This window comes from Tupaia chinensis, unplaced genomic scaffold (genome assembly GCF_000334495.1).
Source record: "Tupaia chinensis unplaced genomic scaffold, TupChi_1.0 Scaffold000212_1, whole genome shotgun sequence".
Taxonomy (NCBI): domain Eukaryota; kingdom Metazoa; phylum Chordata; class Mammalia; order Scandentia; family Tupaiidae; genus Tupaia; species Tupaia belangeri.
Genome location: NW_006159687.1, coordinates 615,076 through 633,234, shown reverse-complemented (window position 1 = coordinate 633,234; position 18,159 = coordinate 615,076). Strand labels below are relative to the sequence as shown.

The following is an 18,159-nucleotide window of genomic DNA, read 5'->3' as shown; positions in this document are numbered from 1 at the left end:
AGAAGGCAATGGAAGACACAACAGAGTGAGATTCAAGACACTAGTCTATAAGACTGGAGTGATTCATTCACAAGTCAAGGCATGCTGGCAGTCACCAGAAACTAAAAGAAGCAAAGAACGAGTATTTATCTACTCAACAGTCAGTGGACATTTAGAAAGATTACTCAGGATCTCAGCAGGTAGGGAAAAGATTATCTGACTTAAATCGATGAATGAGTTGTCATGAGAATCAACAATGCCTCTGCATATCAACTTTCACTCTGACTTTCCACATAACAGTAACCATACCAGGAATGCAATCTCTATCCTCGTGAAAAACTGGCAAGGTAGTCATCATTACCTTTGTTTTATAAATGGTAAAATTCAGACTGGCTGAGGCTGGGTGTGGATTGTGCCATGGACACAATGTTGAGTGTTCCTCTAATCTGTTTTTCTCTTATGGAAGAAATAAAATAATAACTTGTCCAAGTCACAGACTTGTAAGTGATAGGGCCAGGTTGAACCTCTAGGAGGCCTTTTGCTATGTTGCCCACTCCCAGTTTCCTGAGGTTGAGCATCTATATAGTAAACATCCCTCAAGCAAACTAAGTTTTTTCATACCAAAGATATCCATAATAGTTTTCCAGGAAGCATTCTACCTTGTTTCTGCCAAGTTGGTGCCAAGGATTTATGCCTCACCAGATAAAGAGGGGCAAGACAGTGGTGTAGTGGTAAAATGTGACACTTGGAGAAACTGATTCACCTGAGAAGTTCCTGGTTCACATCCAGAGACTTCCCTGAGTATGCCATGCACATGCATGCCTATGATTTGGAACGGGTTGAAGTTTAGGGAATAGATTGCAGTGTGGAACTGTCAAGAATGCAGTCTGTCTCTCTCTTGTCTCTCTCACTCTGGAAAAAATTAATATTTTAAAATATTTTTTATTTTTAAAATTTTGCTCTAGGGTGCATGCACTCACTGGAGACAGAGAAAGAGAGGGAGAGAATGTGAGAAGACACTACACAGGAAGGATAACCATGCCACAATCCCTCCTCCATTCTCTGGAGATTTAGAGCACACACTCATGCTCACCTGGTATGGTTTTCAAACCACTCAGTCTGGAACTAGAATGGTGCAGTCAGTCAAAACTTTTTTAAAAACTAGATAAAGAGGCAAAAAGGGGAATGTATATTGAATGTTACTTAGTGCTGGATGTCACCTTAAATCATGTGTTGAAAATAAATTATAGCACTAAAATCTTAGCACTAGTGTTGTACCCGGGTCACGAAGTGATCGGCTCACCTCCTTGAAATGGTACCGATTCTCAGCAAGGTGGGTTTAACAAAATGGAGTCGCCCCACAAAAAAATGGAGTCACTCTGGTCCTTCATTAGAAGAGCTCTTAGAGATCCTAAAGCAAAGTTTTGACAGATGAAGAAAACAAAATCAAGAAATTTGCATGTTTGTCTAATAACCAACTAACTTATCAAAAAATTGCACTACAATGTAAATGAATTTTTAATGCTCTGTAAATTCTTAGTGGATAATTCTAAACTTATTCCGAAGTGGTTTTTATTTTTAATTTTTTAATTTCTTCTATGAGAAGAGACAGATATGTACCCTCAACAGAGTCCTTAGACTGATCCTGCCCATAGCCAACAATCAGCCAAGGTCATCTGCAGAGACCTCTGTGTGACCTTAGCATGGAGTGGGTGCATCACCACTGAATCAACACAGCTGGCCCCCAAACTTATTTTGATGATCCAAACAGCACACTGTTAAGACTTCCATTATTGTCGCTATTATTTTTCTCTGCTCAAGCATCAGTGTGGGGACATGTAAAATTGATGCCCTAGAGAAAAAAAATCAAACCCTACTTATTTGGGGGGAAGGGGAAATTATTTTAAATAGCATATTTCTTTTGTAGAATTTTGAGATCCCATGTTCAGAATAGTAACCGTGGTAATCCCAGTCTACAAAATGTAAACCCAAAGTGTCTCGGAAAGTTCGGTCAAGTCACGTCTTCAAATGGTTCTTTTCAATAAATAAAGCCCCACCTGAAACACAGCCAGTGGTTTGTTCGTTTGGTTTTCTGCGACATCTCGTTAGCTAGCTGGGTTGCTAGGCTATTTGTTTTCACATTAGAGATCGGTCACAGCATGTTTAGGTAGTCCCTACCTTCGGCAATTACAAACACCACAAACGGCCAAGCGAGGCGGGGGAAGGCAGCTATTCTGAGCGAGGCGGCCAGCACTGGCCCGCGCCTCTCTGAAATCCCCACGCCCTTCCTCGCGAGAACTCCAGACTGACCCGCAGCGAGGCCCGACCGCAGAGAAGGCCCACCCTGCGCCCGGGGGGCGACCCGCCTCCTTCCACCAACCCGCAGTCGCGCCCTCGGCCCGCCCACCGCCCCCGCGACCTTTCCACCCTCTCCGCGGTCCCTTTTACGACAGTTTACGGCCTAGTTTACGGCCGTACTGCCGCAATTCATAGAGCGCCTGGGCTCGGGGTTGGGGCTCCAGGGTGGAGGCTGCGTTGCGTTGCTTTCCGGTAAAAAGGCGTGAGGTTTTTTTTTTGCCGGCGGCCTCGGGGCTGGGATGAACCGCGCTCGCGGTGGAGGCAGGGAAGCCAAGCCGGAGCCATGGTGAGTTCGGCCTTCCGGTGTCCTGGGTCCCCTCCAGCCCTGGCCTCAACCTCGGCTTCCGGCCTCTAAGTGGCGCTGAGGCGGCCCTCCGTGTCGCTACCCCCAATGATACTGGGGTCCCCGCGGCGGCACTTCTGAATAAGTTTAGAAATAAAGTCTTATTTACTGGTTGCTTTAAACCTCCAAATGCAGTCTTCCTGCGGGGCGCTGCAGCCCGAGCCGCGTCCCCAGATTGGGCTCGAAGGCCTCACTCGTCCCTGAACACGCGTAAGGTGGTAACGAGGTGGTTACGGACGTGGCGTTCGAGGTTACCTAACACCGCCTCACGGTATTTGCTCCGCTCTGGCCTGACAGTGCAAGGGTGCTCCGAGAAGGTGGTCTCCTCGTTAAGCCCGCGTTTAGCATTTAAAATTCCTTACCAGGATTTTATGGGAACTGTCTAAACCGTCCTTTCACCTCTAGCAGAAACTTATTTCCACTGCTCTTGATTGAACGTTAATGTGACTTCCTTTGCCCGACTATTAAAGCGCTTTCAAAAGGGGTTGTCCTTTTCACTATTTTAGAGGTAAATCAACAAGTCAGCTTGCCCTTTTGTTCCACAGTGAAAACCCCACACCGTTGTTGTTGTTTTATGATGTGTAGGCTCATCAGAGGCAGAAAAGTCACCTGCCTGGGGCAATGGCCTTGCAACCCCTTCTCTTACACTCTCCTCTTGGGATTTTGGGCACAGGCTCCAAGCATGAATTCCAAGCAGCCAATCTGGGACTCAAATGGCATTCATTCTTCCATCAGACAGAATGTTTTCACCCTAAAGATTGTTCTTCTCATTGAAATGTTGGGAGAATGTTCATGATAAGGGTGGGAATTAGAGAAGTAAATATTTACTTTTTCCTCTTACTAGGCCAGTACAGTGGTAGCAGTTGGACTGACCATTGCTGCTGCTGGATTTGCAGGTTTGTTTATGGTTTGGGGGTGGATGTGAAACAGGGCAGATTGGGGATTTCCTTACTCTATTGCTTTTGGTTTTAGGTCGTTATGTTTTGCAAGCCATGAAGCATATGGAACCTCAAGTAAAACAAGTTTTTCGAAGTCTGCCAAAATCTGTAAGACTTACTAAACATTTTTGCTGTACTTGGCTGCCTGTGTTTGAAGCTGAGAACTAGAGTTGAGGAAGGACAGATTTCCAGACATTCCCAAAGTTCTAAGTGATTGCTTTGGATCCATTGTCATTGCTTCCCACAAGAAGGGTGTGCAAAGGTGCTGCCTGAAAAATTCAAATGCCGGATGTAACAGAATGGGGAGGAAGGGATGCAGAGTTACCAGTTCTGGTGTTGTGGAAGTTACTTTGTTGTTTACATACTAGTAACTTTAATCACCCTGGACATTATTGCCTTCCCTCATCTGGGCTGCATCACAGGCACAGGTAAAGGGATCTGACATGCTCTGTTCTTACTGAGTGGTCCTGGCATTTCCTAACATGATACTCTAGTAGCACTGCAGTTAACCAGGCAATTGGGAATGGCTAGTTGATAATTAGACTCTCCGTGGTCACAGTGAAGAATGAGTTTGGCTATGACAACATGTTGAATGTTTATTTTCATGCCATGAGTAAAGATGACAGAATAGAATGATAGACTTTACAATATGATTTCTAATAAAACAAGGTCAGAGAAACTGATAGCATGATTGTCTATCTTAAAGTCTTATTTACTGGTTGCTTTAAACCTCCAAATGCCCCTGAACTACTTGCTCAAAATACTTGATACATTTCTTCACCTAAACTATATTGTCATATTAGGAGATCAGATTTTTTGGTCTAGACTGTGGCTAGCTTGGAATGGTCTTCCCTTCACTTTCAGAACTGGTTTTGAGACTCTGTTCTTTTGCCTTATAGTCCTAAGATGGTTTCTATTAGCCAGGAAAAAATGTTTAACGGTTATTATTAATTTGTGACTGTATGTAAAGCTAAGTTCCATGAGAATTGTGTTTAAAGTTCTCTGAAATGTCTTAGTTTTTCTATTGATTCTAGGAATATTTACATCTTTAAGCAACTTTCAGTTTATTAATCTCTTTATGAATGTATTTCATCTTTTAGGCCTTCAGTGGTGGCTATTACAGAGGTGGATTTGAACCCAAAATGACAAAACGGGAAGCAGCATTAATATTAGGTGTAAGGTAAGATCATTTCTAGTATTTTTAATATTTTTCTACAACTTTAGAGCTGTGAAGAAATGAAGAAAGGGCTTTTATTAGGAGGGATTATTGGGAGGATTCAGAAAGATTGATAGTATCATTTCAAGTCTTATTGACCCTTCCATTGCTTTCCCACCTTCTTTTATGAATGAGAGATAAATATAGAGCAACCCCAATAGGGCTTTTTTTTTTTTTTGGAGAGGTTTTTGCTATAGGGTGCATGCACTTGCCAGAGAGACAGAGACAGTGAGAAATCACCCCTCAGGGGGGATGGCCATGCCACAACCCCTTCTCCTCCATTCTCATCTTGGGCATGCACGCACGCACGCACGCACATGCGCCCAGTGTGAGTTTAAGCCATTGGTTCCAGGACTCGAATTGCAGTCGACTATATGGGAGTCCACCGACATAGCCATTACGTTAACTGCTCATCCCAGCCCCAATAGGCTCTTGACATTGCAATCTCTCTCCAGCTTCAGCCCACCCATGACAGCCACAGACCAGGGACAAGTGCTGCTGAAGTGTTCAGAGAGGTCTCCACACATGAACCAGTAATGTTCCTGTATAGATCTGCCTTACAAAGCATCTCATTTACTACTGTGACACCATCTGGCCCCTTCAGAGTACACTTTTAAGGGCTTAACACTCCTGCAAAAGGCAAATGAGAGGCACACCAGCACATAAGCACTTTCTCATTCATTAAAAGGTAGACTTGCCCAGCCCCATAGCCTAGGGCTTTAGGGAGCCGGTTCTGGCATAGCCAGCCAGTTTGAGTACTGGCACTGGGCACATGTGCATGCCCCAAATTGTGACAGGATAGAAAAATGTAGATGGGATTACAGTGACCACAACCCACTGGGGTGAGGGTGTGCTTTCTTCTTGCTGGTGAGCACACACACCTTCTGGCAATTAAAAGAGAAATGGACTTCTCAACAGATTATCACAGTGCTCAATGTTCTTTGTAACTGAATAACAGAGTTTGTGTGGTGAAATTCTGCCTTTATTTCCAAATAATTAAACATGCTTTCCTTTTCAAAACAAGGACTGTTGTAATGAATCAAGTAAACTACATCTTAAAGAATGCCTTAATTTCTAAGGGGCAGTTTCATTCCTTTGTTCAAATAAGCACTTTTCATCTGTGTTGAGGTTCAGCTTTTCATACTGTTGTGTTGACTTACTGTAGTTTCACCATCTTTAATTAGCTGTCATTTACAGTTTTTTGATGTGACCAGTAGATGGAAATAATACTTCTCTCTCTTTAATTAGCCCTACTGCTAATAAAGGAAAAATAAGAGACGCTCATCGACGAATTATGCTTTTAAATCATCCAGACAAAGGCGAGTAGTTTAAACTCATTATATGTGTCGTTTGTTTGACTAGTTATTAACAATAATTTTCTCTCAACCAGCAATTGGCGTAATGGTGGCATCACTGGACTCCCATGTGGTCTGCCACAGTTTGAGTCCCAGACCCAGCTGCTTCAAACTCATGTCGAGTGCGTGTGCGTGTGCACATGCCCAAAATCCAGAGAGGAAAGTGGAAGAAAAGGGATTGCGGTATGGCCATCCATGCCGGGGGTGATTTCTCATTTTTTGTCTGTTTCTGTGGTGAGCACATGTCCCCTATAGCAAGTCTCTCTCTAAAATAAAGAACAATATTTTTCTCTCACTCTTGGCTATCATATGGAATATGGCTAAGTCTCTGACTGCTGTCTCTGAGGCTGGCTAGATGTATTTTTACATCTTAAAAGAAATTCTGAGGGCTGGCAGGTGGTGTGGTGGTCAAAGGCGTTGTATTCCCACATGGCCAACCATGGTTTGAGTCCTAGACCAGGCAGCTTGCTTTCTCACTTTTCCTTTCTCTCTATCTCTCTGGTCAAAATAAAACATAACAACAAATTAATTAAATTTATTTTTTAAAAAGAAATAAATTGAAAAGTTCACTTATAGAATGAATGAGTCTAAATATTACTATAATTTTACAGAGATAGCATTAACAATGTTTGGAGATCTGTAATTGTGATGAAATATGACTTCTAGTGACAGTCACAAATGCTGTTAATATTTTCTGAGTGGTTTTTTCCCCCACTTATAATAATAATTATAGGGAAATATTAATTTTCAGTTAACAAAACTATAGTGTAACTTTCTCCCATATATTTTAGATTGTTTGAACTGAGATTGCCTAGTTAGAAACATGCGGATGCAGGACCAGCAGTTGGCATATTGGCTATGTTGCTGGACTCCCATGTAGCCGACTGTGGGTCTAGTCCCGGACCTGGTGGCTTAGATTTGTGCTGGGCGCATGTGCATGCCCAAGATCCCAAGAGGAGAATGGAGGAGAAGGGATTGTGGCATGGCCATCCTCCCTGGGCGGTCATTGGTCACTTTCTGTCTGTCTAGCGAGCACATGCACCCTATAGCAAAAACCTCTTCAAAACACAAAAAAGAAATCTGAGGGTGTATTTATGGTATACTTCTAAGCTACCTTGGTTATTTATGTTGAAAGAAAATAGTTACTTTTGAATACTAAAATCCGAATTCTAGACCTTAAACAGGAGAGACCTTTCATTAACAAAGATGGTTTTAACAGTTTAAACAGGATTATATTAGTATCTGATCTCATAGGGTCATTTATGAGACTTAATTGGAGGGCTTCTGACTTGGTGGGTTTAAGGTGGAGTTGCCAAGTTTGATTTTTTCTTTTTTAAATTTTTTTTAAAATAGCATTGTTCTCTTTGGATTTTGGTCACATGTTTTTCAAGTCACAGAGTCTGGGATTCAAATTGCAGAGTCAGCCATAAAGGGATCCAGTGCCTTAACCACCACATCACCTGCTGGCCCGAAGTTTGAACTTCTGTCACGTCTTCTATTCATGGCTTATAATCATCATGAGTAAATTTACAGTATTTCAAAGATAGATATTTATATGTACATGTGTGTTTTCTAAAACCCTATTTCCATCAGTTTATTAAAGCTTTAAGAGGTGGATTTTTTATTTTAAGAGAGATTTTTGTTATATGTTATGTGTATTTGCCAAACAGAGACAAAAAGCAGGACATCACCCTCTGGGCGGGATGTCCACGCTGCAGTCCCTTCTCCATTCTCCTCTTGGGATTTTGGGCACACATGCCCACTGTGAGTTTGAAGCCACTGGGTCTGGAACTCAAACTACAGTCACCTATGTGGGAACCCAGCAATGTAACCATTACACCATCTGCTGGTCCCAAGGGTGTCATTTTTTTGTAGAAATCTCCTTCATGTAAATTACTCCATTATTGGTCTCATATATTTTGCCACGTTATTTGGTAATCTGCTTGCAGTGTGATAGTTTTTTATCTTGTTTTGTTTATTTAATGAAAATATTGGGTTAGCCTATGGTGCGTTGGCTAAGATGGCTGGATTCTACATGGTCAGCCCCACAGTTTGAGAAACATGAGGTGAATAGGTACCCAAAATCCCCAAAAGAGAGACAAATAGAGAAGGGGTGGCAGTGTGACTATTCCTTAGGAAAAGTGCTTTCCTGTTTTTCCTTTCTCCATCTCTGACAAGTTCATATCCTCTGACAAATTTTTTAAAAATAATGGAATTATTTCTGCTAATTCCACCTATCAGCTAAGCATTGGTATCCCTGAAATGAAAGTAGTTTTTAATAAAGCAGAAATTGAGACTTCATATAATAACTACTTTTTTTTTTCTTCTGTAGGAGGATCTCCTTATATAGCAGCCAAAATCAACGAAGCTAAAGATTTACTAGAAGGTCAAGCAAAGAAATGAATTAAATGTATGATTTTAAGTTCATATTAGTTTATGTATATGAATATCAACTTTTTATAATAAAATGCCTCAAAGCTGCAGTTTTTAAAAATGACTAAACACAAGCTAAGTCAGTCTTGGTATAAGTTTGATTAAATTTGAGGATTTTAAATTAACTAAGGTTAGTTTAGAATATTTAGCAATTCTCAGTAACTATAGACAAATGCTTATTATTTGAATAGACGTATTGCTCATTAAGTGAATCATTTGGTACCTGTGCGTACTTTCTAAAGGCAGAGTGAAGACAGCCCTGGCTCTCAAGGAGCCTGTAGACTAGTGGGAGACTGACAAACTAGTAACTAAAATATGTAATAAGTGTTATGACGGAATTAGCATAGGGACTTACTGGGAGGAAAAGTAGTTCAAGATATATACAACCAGTATAGGTCCTGTTTTTAAGAAAAGTTTTACTTTGTATTCAGCTAGCCTCTTAAAGATAATTGCTATTTATAAGTTATTTCTTTAATTGGTTTTAGTCATAAACATGCCAGGTGCATATGCATGTATGCCCCAAATCCCAGCAGGATGTAAAAATATACAAGAGACTGGAACATGACCACACTCTAATTGGGATGTGCTTTCCACCTCTGGCAAGTGTATGTGCACTCACCCCCCCCCCCAAAAAAAATCAGAAATCCTGAGATAAACTAGCTTGAATTTATGTTCCCCCAACAGAAATATTAATAATGTGTAGCTCTAAGGTGATAAATTATACTACCTAAACATTCTTAAATCATAAAGGGCTTTTGAGGTAAAAATTATAGAGATAATCATTTTAAAGTAAGGTATATCTGTTTTGTCTTTTCTATCTCTGTGTCCTTGTTTAAAATCTGAGGAAGTGTGGACATTTAGAGTACAGCAAAGCACTAGTTTCTAAGGAGTCATGCATATATTTTGTTAGCTATGTCCAGGAGCTACTGGGCTGAGTATCTTGTTATTCAAGGTATCCATGTCCCATAAAGTTGTTGTGAACACTAAAACAGCAAAACCTAACCATGTTCCTGGAGAGGTATTAGTTCCTGAGAGTCTCTAGTAGTCAACTGATCAAAACTTTGTTTTATGTGTGTCTGCTTAAAGACATCTTATTTAATATAATCAGGGACTTCAAAAAAGTTCATGGAACTATGGTAGTAAAGTATACGTTTTATTTTGGTGTAAAAAATATTTTTAAACCCATGCATGTTTTCATTGTATGCATTGTCTGAACATTCTGAAGATGACCTTCCTCCCCATATAGTTTCAACAGCGTTAAACCCAGCCAGTGGTACTGTAAGTCAGGCTAGGTACATCATAGCCTTTGCTGCATTTTGACAGTAGGCAGCACTTTTCCACTATGCTTGGGAGCCATCTTAAAACCACCATCAAAAAGCACAAACATGAAACCTGGCACTAAAGAGACCACAGAAGACACTTGTTTATAGTCTAAGAGCTGAAACAAGAAGGGTGAGCACAGCACATTGTTTTATGCACATGCATGATTCAGGTTTTCTGTCACTTTGAGGATGAGCAGGAAAGCACATCATGTGCTGATCTGGAGATTACAAATAAATTTGAGCAGGCAAACTGACAAATAAGGAATCTGCTAGTTTAGGATCAACTGTATTTTGGTTTTATGTTTATTTCAGTCCCTTGGTCTAATCAAAAAATATTTCTATGAACAAGAGCTTTAAGGAGAAGACAGTATCAGTTAAAACTTAAAAGTAAGATTTTCAAAGATAAATAAAATAGTGTGATAATACGCCCACAGGCAATCAAGCATTAATTCTAAAAAAAGGAAAACTTAATGTAATATACTTTTGAATGTTGAATGCAGATGGCATGTCTGTTTTAAGAACGGTGTTAAAACAATAGAAACCACTTTAAAATAATACTCCAGAGCACAAGAGTGCATTTTTTTTTTCCATAGCAATCAGTTTTATTTTTCAAGGCTTACCTTTCTCCAGTAAGAGTCCATATTTCACTGAAGGGTATTAGGAACACTGAACATTTAAATGTCTTCTATGTGAGGTCTGGATCATAAAGGGTAATTGATGCAGATACCTGTAAGAGCCTTCATTGTTCAAGGGCGTTTTCTTACAAATGCTTGATCTGTAATGTGAACATATCATCAGATATTTATAGTGACAAGGTATTGTCCTAAGCAGCTCTCTCAATAGACTGGTTTTTATGTACATTTTACCTGTGAGAAAACTGAAGTTTAGTGAGGATGAGTAATTGCCCAAGGTGGCATGTAGAATAAGCTGATCTTTATTGATCAACTTCCATGCTCTTAACCTTCACCATGGAACCTTTCAGTTCTGACAAATCCAAGCATTTTTTTCATCAATTGATGTTTACAGATATATATAAAGGCTTATTTAAACGGAGTTAAGAGCATATGGTAAGCACACTTAACAGCTGGTGCAGGTTTTAAGTCAAATTTTTGCAATAGTTGGGATAACTCTGCCACCATATTTTTTTTTTAAATTGGCTCCACATTTTGCTTGTTTATATTTTTCTAGAATGTGTTGTATCTTGCTTGTATTATTATTTTTTTTGGAGGGGGGGGGTGTTTTGCCACAGGGCTTGTGCTCTCACCAGAGAAACTGAGAGAAGTCACCCCCCAGGGGGGGATGGCCATGCTGCAATGCCTTCTCCTCCATTCTCTTCTCAGGATCTTGGGCACGCACACACACACACGCACCCGGCGTGAGTTTAAGCCACCAGGTCCAGGACTTGAACTGTGGTTAACTACATGGGAGTCCAGCGACACAGCCATTACGCTAACTGCTGGTCCCCCACCACATATTTAAAAGGACAAATTGCCAACTCAGAATTGTGAGGATCCTACTATATTTGATAGGGAACCAAAAGTCCAGAGGAAACTGTTCCTAAGTTTATACAGCTAGGAAAACCAAAACTAAGCCCTGGATATCTTCCCCAGTTCACTTTTATTTGGTTCTCTGATGTTGGTCCTCAATGTTTTTTTTTTTTGGGGGGGGAGGGGAGGCTTGGGGGTGTTTGTCTAATCAACAGCCTTAATATTAGATCTATCATACCAGAGTTTTTTTGTGTCCCTGAGCCCCTTCCCTTTTGTCTTGACTGGGCCTCTGGGTCAACAGTATTAGCAGACAAGTTACACACTGCTATATAAACACTTGGCTTTGTCAGATAATGAAAGTGAGCTAGTTTTTTGTGTGTGTTTTTTTGAGAGATTTTCACTATAGGGTGCGTGCACTCGCCAGACAGACAGAGAGACATTAGAGACAGAAAGCGAGAAATCACCCCCCAGAGGGGATGGTCACACTGCAATCCCTTCTCCTCCATTCTCCTCTCGGGATCTTGGGCACGCACGCACACGTACCCGGCGTGAGTTTTAAGCCACCGGGTCCGGGACGTGAACCGCGGTCGACTACGTGGGAGTCCAGCGACATAGCCATAACACTAACTGCTGGTTCCCAAAGTGAGCTAGTTTTAAGCCAAATCTCTAGCCTTTGAGTATTTCCCAAATGATTGGCATACTTATGGGAACATTTAAATGAAGAAAATTCTCTAGTCACACAGATCACTACTTCAAAATTTCCATTCAATAACTCATTGAAAACTCATGAAAATGGTATGTAAGCCCATACCTTAGTCTGCTGATTCTAGAAATCTGATTATGGTTTTCTGCTTTTACTTTTCTCTAAATTACAAGGAGGAATAGAAGACAGTTAGAAGCAAAACCATTAAGTTACTGGGAAAAACTAACAACTCAAGGTAAAACCCAAAACCTGTTCATTGTACCACACTGATACACTGAAAATGTATGCATATTTCTAAAGAAAATCTTACACCAGAAAATATTTTAAAATGAAGTTCCATCAGGCAGAATGCTTAAGGTTAGTGGAGTCAGCCCTTACCCTTGTGATTAAGGGAGCTGGATCCCCCTGGCCAGTCAGTTCAGTCTCAGGCCCAGTGACATGACAGCATCTTCAAATGCCAGCAGAATGGAAAAATGACGGTGCCCAGCTGGAGTTTGCTTTCTCCTCTCCCTGTCTCAGGCCAGTACATTTGCCCTATGGCAATTAAAAGGTGGGAGTTAGGGCCAGCAGATAGCATGGTGGTTAAGGCACTGGATTCCCACATGGCCAACCACTGTTCAAGTCCCAAACCAGGGAACTTGAAACACACTCCAGGTGCATGTGTGTGCAAAATCCTGAAAGAATCGAGAAGGGGTTGCCACGCTGCCATCCCCTTTGGGGGGTGGGGGGGGCGGTTGATTTCTTACTGTCCCTCTCTGAGTGCCATGCCCTTTGGCAAAAAGAAAAATTAAAAAGTGGGGGTTAGAATTTTAGGCTGGAATGTACAGTTGTTTCAATAAGAGGATTTATAAGGTATACTTTAATATAGTGAAGGATTTTGTTCAAAAGAACAGAATAAAAATAAAATTTGAGGCAACAAACCACTATTCAGAATGCATGTTTTTGGTTGTGGAGTCTGGACTAAAACTAACCATTAAGTATCAGGAAAGTTAAATGACCTAAGTGTTGCCTTTTGTCGTTCTAATATTGTGCAGGGTGCTGGGCATCTTAGAGCCTACTGCTGTTGCAACAACAGGATAAAGGAAGAGATTCTCTCCTGTGTTCCTGACCCAACAATAGGGTTGGGTCAGTGTTGATGCAATCTAGAATATGTAACACTTGCTATACCATTTAGTGAGGTTTCAAATAGAACATTGCACTGGATTCCCACATGGCCAACCACTGTTCAAGTCCCAAACCAGGGAACTTGAAACACACTCCAGGTGCATGTGTGTGCAAAATCCTGAAAGAATCGAGAAGGGGTTGCCACGCTGCCATCCCCTTTGGGGGGTGGGGGGGGCGGTTGATTTCTTACTGTCCCTCTCTGAGTGCCATGCCCTTTGGCAAAAAGAAAAATTAAAAAGTGGGGGTTAGAATTTTAGGCTGGAATGTACAGTTGTTTCAATAAGAGGATTTATAAGGTATACTTTAATATAGTGAAGGATTTTGTTCAAAAGAACAGAATAAAAATAAAATTTGAGGCAACAAACCACTATTCAGAATGCATGTTTTTGGTTGTGGAGTCTGGACTAAAACTAACCATTAAGTATCAGGAAAGTTAAATGACCTAAGTGTTGCCTTTTGTCGTTCTAATATTGTGCAGGGTGCTGGGCATCTTAGAGCCTACTGCTGTTGCAACAACAGGATAAAGGAAGAGATTCTCTCCTGTGTTCCTGACCCAACAATAGGGTTGGGTCAGTGTTGATGCAATCTAGAATATGTAACACTTGCTATACCATTTAGTGAGGTTTCAAATAGAACATTTACATTCTTCAAAAAAATGAGTCAAAGAGGCTGAAGTATAAGCTCCAGGCAACAATTAAGCATAAATTGGTTTTTCTAGAAAAACTTCTGGAAAGTATTTAATGAAAATGGGTCTCTTAAGCTAGAAAACTTGGTGTATTTTACAAATAACCCATAAAGTAAAAGGATACAAACAGGCAGAAAATATTTCACCCAGAAAAAGAACATACTGGTCACTGAAATATAAATTCAAGGAGCTTTTAAGTAGTATACTTGGGGGCTGACAGCATAGTGTTGGACTACCAGAGTTTGAATCCCAGACCAAGCAGCTTGACACCTGTACCAGCTGTACGTGTGTGTCCAAAATTTTGAGAGAATGGAGAAGGGATAGTGGTGCAGCTAATCCCCCTGGGCAATGGTTTCACTGTCTCCATGAATGCATGTGCGCTACAGCAAAAATCTCAAAAAAAAATTGTATAACTCAACATGGGATGTAAGACTGAGCATGTTGGTAAAAAAAAATAAAATTATATATACATACGTGTGTGTGTGTGTGTGTGTATATATATATATATATATACACACACACACACACACACGAATTATGCTGCCCTTGTTTTGGATACCTGTAGACTGCATTTCACAGTTTGAAATAACTGAGATGGACACATATGTCATAAAAACATAATTTTAATTCCACGTACTCCTTGTAAGACTAATCAGATTTCTAGTTAAGTGTTATTCCTCCAGGGTTTGACAAGCAGACTGGAAGGGCACTCAAGTGATAAAACTAGTCCAGGCTGTCTGGTTGGAGGGAATTGAAACCATTAGAGAAAAAATTAACAGAAAACGGTGGCTCCCAATTCCATACTTTTATCTTTTTAAAAATTTTTGACATGGGACAGGTGTGCTCACCGGAGAGGAGCAAAGAGAGAATGCATCCCCTAGTAGTGACAGCCATGCTGCAGTCCCTTCTCCAGGGATTTTGGACACACAAGCACGCATACAGGTCAGTCATGATTTTCAAGCCACCAGGTCCAGGACTTGGACTGTGGTCAGGCTATGTGGGATAGTGCCTTAACCATGTCACCTGCTGGCCCCTCCCATCTTTTTTGGATTATCAAAGGAATAAAAACACAAATGCACTATAGGAAATCATCTTATAAAGCTATGTTATAGGGCCACCCTATAGCTTAGTGGTTAAGGAAGCCGTATCCCACATGGCTAACTACAGTTTAGAATCCCCCCAAAGTACCCCAGAATCCCAACAAGATGGCAAAGGAATTGTGACATGACCAGTAAGAGTGAGGGGTACTTCCTCCTTCCTGTTTCTCTGTAAGAGCACTGTGACCTCTGACAAAATATTCTTTAACATGTTAGTTCAACTAAATAATTAGCTGAACCATAGGAAACTGTTGACCATTTTGATCCACAGAAGTGGTAAGTTCCTGCTGTTCAACCTAATGAACTCAGCCAGCAGTAGTTTCCAGTAACACTTGTCAAAAGTTTAACTATAGCAGACTGCAGTATTTCTTTATTATAACAGTTCCTGAAGTAAAACCAAAAATTTGTCATAGGTTAATCATGGGTTATGAGCAACTATAATCCATTCAAGCACATATCCTAATAAAGAACCAAAACTTAAGAGATCAGCAAATTCACTCTCTATCAGAATACCCTGATAAAAAGGTTTATGGATTCTTAACTATCAATATAACAAAAATATGGACATGCTGAGTTTCCCCCCTTGGGAATTTTGTCAACCCCCTAAGATCCAATTCAAATCTCAAAGTTCCTTGAAGCCTAAAAAAATAAGGTTTGTAAAAGCATTTTTCTCTTTACTGTCATCCCAAGTAATCACATATCATTGGACTGACAAAAGACTGTGGCATTATAGCCAATCTGTTTTAGTGTTAGCTTATTGTAGGTACACCCTGTGAAAATACTAGTTTGAACCTCAAAAAAGTAAATGTTTGCAAGACACAAATGATATTTTCCAATTCAGGTATAACATTTAGTTAACATGGCTACAAAACGCTAAACATAGCAGTTAAAGGGTACAAAATACCCGTGACTGAGCACAATGTACGCAGCCACGAAAGAATGGCTATTATGAATCCAGAGACAAGTTAAAACACTAGCTTTAGATTCCATTACAGCTTAGTGTGTCCCCGTTCTTAAGTCCCTGTGAAACTTATTGCCTATACTTTGTTTAAAAATTACATTCATTTGAAAGCCACATCTCTCATCTTTGTCCTAAACATCATCTCCAGTAAATGTCAGGTTGATGAGCTACTTAATTGTACATTAAAATAGGATTATTTTAAATTAATAATTCTGTGTATATTTACTTTTACCAGCAATGTCTAACTTATTACCAGACACTTTTGCAGAACAGTTTCAGGGCTTGAGTAGTCCAACATAGGTGATGCCTAAAAACAAAGTACAAGAATCCCAAGTCTTCAGGAAAAGCAGGTTGTTTCCCCCCCCACATAACCTCAGCTTCTTCATGATTCAGTTTCCAAATGATTTCACGTGTGAGTGCCAAAGCTACTGCTGACCAAGTTTTTTCAGAATGCATTTGTTGCTTAAGTGTGTATTTTACCTCTGAAGAAAGGGCTTTCTACTGAATACTGGGGAATGTGCACATGTACTGTTTCAAATAACAAAGTCCTGCTTATCACAGTTTTATGAGGGAACCTCGGGTTTGTGGAAAAATCGAACTTACAAGTTTATTTTGATGCGAAAGAATTGTGAAATTCATCCATAGCCTTTTCCTAATGTGCATTTTCCATGAACTTTTTCAAGACCTCCCCCCTTTGTAAAGGACAAGACATAAGGTTTAGTGTAATGAAATCTTAATAGCTATTTCTTAAGCATGATTATTACTGCTAAAGAATTTCTATCAACTACACTCATTTTAAAAACAAGTTTTGTTATTCCCTTTCCCGCTGAAACAATCTTAATGAAAAAGAATTTCAGTAAACTATTACAAATTGAATAAAAAGTCACTTTTTCTATATACATTTGCCAATTTGGGGACTGATTAAAATTCTTCTGATACTTTGTGGTTAATTTATAACCCAATTATGCAAGAACTAGGAATTAAAAGGGTATAAATTTAACTCATTTCTAGCTTTGATGGATTAAAATAAAAAGACATCTGTGGGTAGGTTTTTAAACATGAGGATATAAATTTACTCGATAGTCACTTTTATACAAAAGTTTAGGAATTACACTATTCACACCTTCCTTAAAATCCTCAAGTTACCAGGGACCATTAAGAAAACTTTTAAGAGAAAGCATTTATACTAGTACATTTTAACCTCAATAAAAATAAATTTGAGGGATAGGGTTACATACATTGACCTGGTAAATTTTACTTTTTACTATACCTTGAATTATCCTTCAGTTAATATAAAATCACTTAACATTTTTATGTACATAACAAATTAACAAAAATTATGCACATAAAATCTTTCTCAGATGTTAAATGACATAAGAAATAAAGGGTCATCATTTTTGCTCAATGATTCATTTACTGTAGAGCAAAACCTCCCGTAAGTCCATAGTTATTTGATTTTATCTCAATTAGCTATATAAATTATTACTCTAAAACAAACACCATGTAAAAGTCTCTTTGTAAAAATTAATACTTCTGGCTAAAATATATACAGAAGAAGTTCAATCACTGGTTTTCAGTTATTGGTAAGCAAACTTTCAACATTATTTCCTTGAGAATCAAAAATGAAATTACTGGCTTATTCTGTATTTAAAAGTTGTTCATACTTTTAAAGAATTTTTAATAAAGGCAAAAATAAAATTCTAGCTTCTATCCCATTTTCCAAAAGATGCCTCTGATTAGAGTTTTATGTTAGAAAGATATCCTCCTAATAATGTGTTAACAATTCCCTGAGTCATGTATTCTAACAGCCTAAAATTTTTGTTATGAGGATTCATTACAAAAATGTTTAATGGCCTACTGACATGTTAATGCTATTTATGAGCAAGTATAGATGCTTAAATAAAAAGCAATCCAAGTATACTAGGCCTGTTAAGTAGCTCCAATTACTTTGCAACAATTGATGTAAAAAGTAGAAAGTTAAAAATCAGCAAATGGAAGATCAAAGTTTATTTACTACCTGCATACAAAAACATATTGCACATCAAACAACCAAAATCCCAAAAGAAAAAAAAAAAAAAAGGAAAGAAGAAAAAAAAAGATACTCTACTAAAGAGTAAC

General features: G+C 39.4%; 1 protein-coding gene and 1 long non-coding RNA gene across 5 annotated transcripts in view; one reads left to right on the top strand and one right to left on the bottom strand.

Moving 5' to 3' along the window:
* The window catches only part of LOC106734755 (uncharacterized), a 95,409-nt gene extending 93,086 nt beyond the window's left edge, over positions 1 to 2,323 (bottom strand). For 2 of the 3 annotated variants that reach the window (XR_001370305.2, XR_003549224.1), the window contains exons 1-2: positions 2,158 to 2,323; positions 1,283 to 1,390 (exon numbers count right to left, since the gene is read on the bottom strand). This is a non-coding gene — a long non-coding RNA (uncharacterized LOC106734755). Of the gene's footprint in view, positions 1 to 1,282; positions 1,391 to 2,036 lie in introns of all 3 variants that reach the window. The other variant, XR_003549223.1, reaches the window with a different exon arrangement.
* Positions 2,324 to 2,553: 230 nt separating this feature from the next.
* DNAJC19 (DnaJ heat shock protein family (Hsp40) member C19) lies at positions 2,554 to 8,616 on the top strand. 2 transcript variants are annotated; one of them, XM_006147376.3, is made up of 6 exons: positions 2,561 to 2,623; positions 3,525 to 3,576; positions 3,653 to 3,726; positions 4,719 to 4,798; positions 6,083 to 6,153; positions 8,522 to 8,616. In XM_006147376.3, exons 1-6 carry the CDS (start codon positions 2,621 to 2,623, stop codon positions 8,590 to 8,592), a joined length of 351 nt encoding a protein of 116 aa, XP_006147438.1. In that variant the 5' UTR covers positions 2,561 to 2,620; the 3' UTR covers positions 8,593 to 8,616. The 2 variants fall into 2 exon arrangements, with proteins under 2 accessions (XP_006147439.1, XP_006147438.1); XM_006147377.2 differs by lacking the exon at positions 3,525 to 3,576 and having other exon boundaries at positions 2,554 to 2,623.
* Positions 8,617 to 18,159: the final 9,543 nt, after the last annotated feature.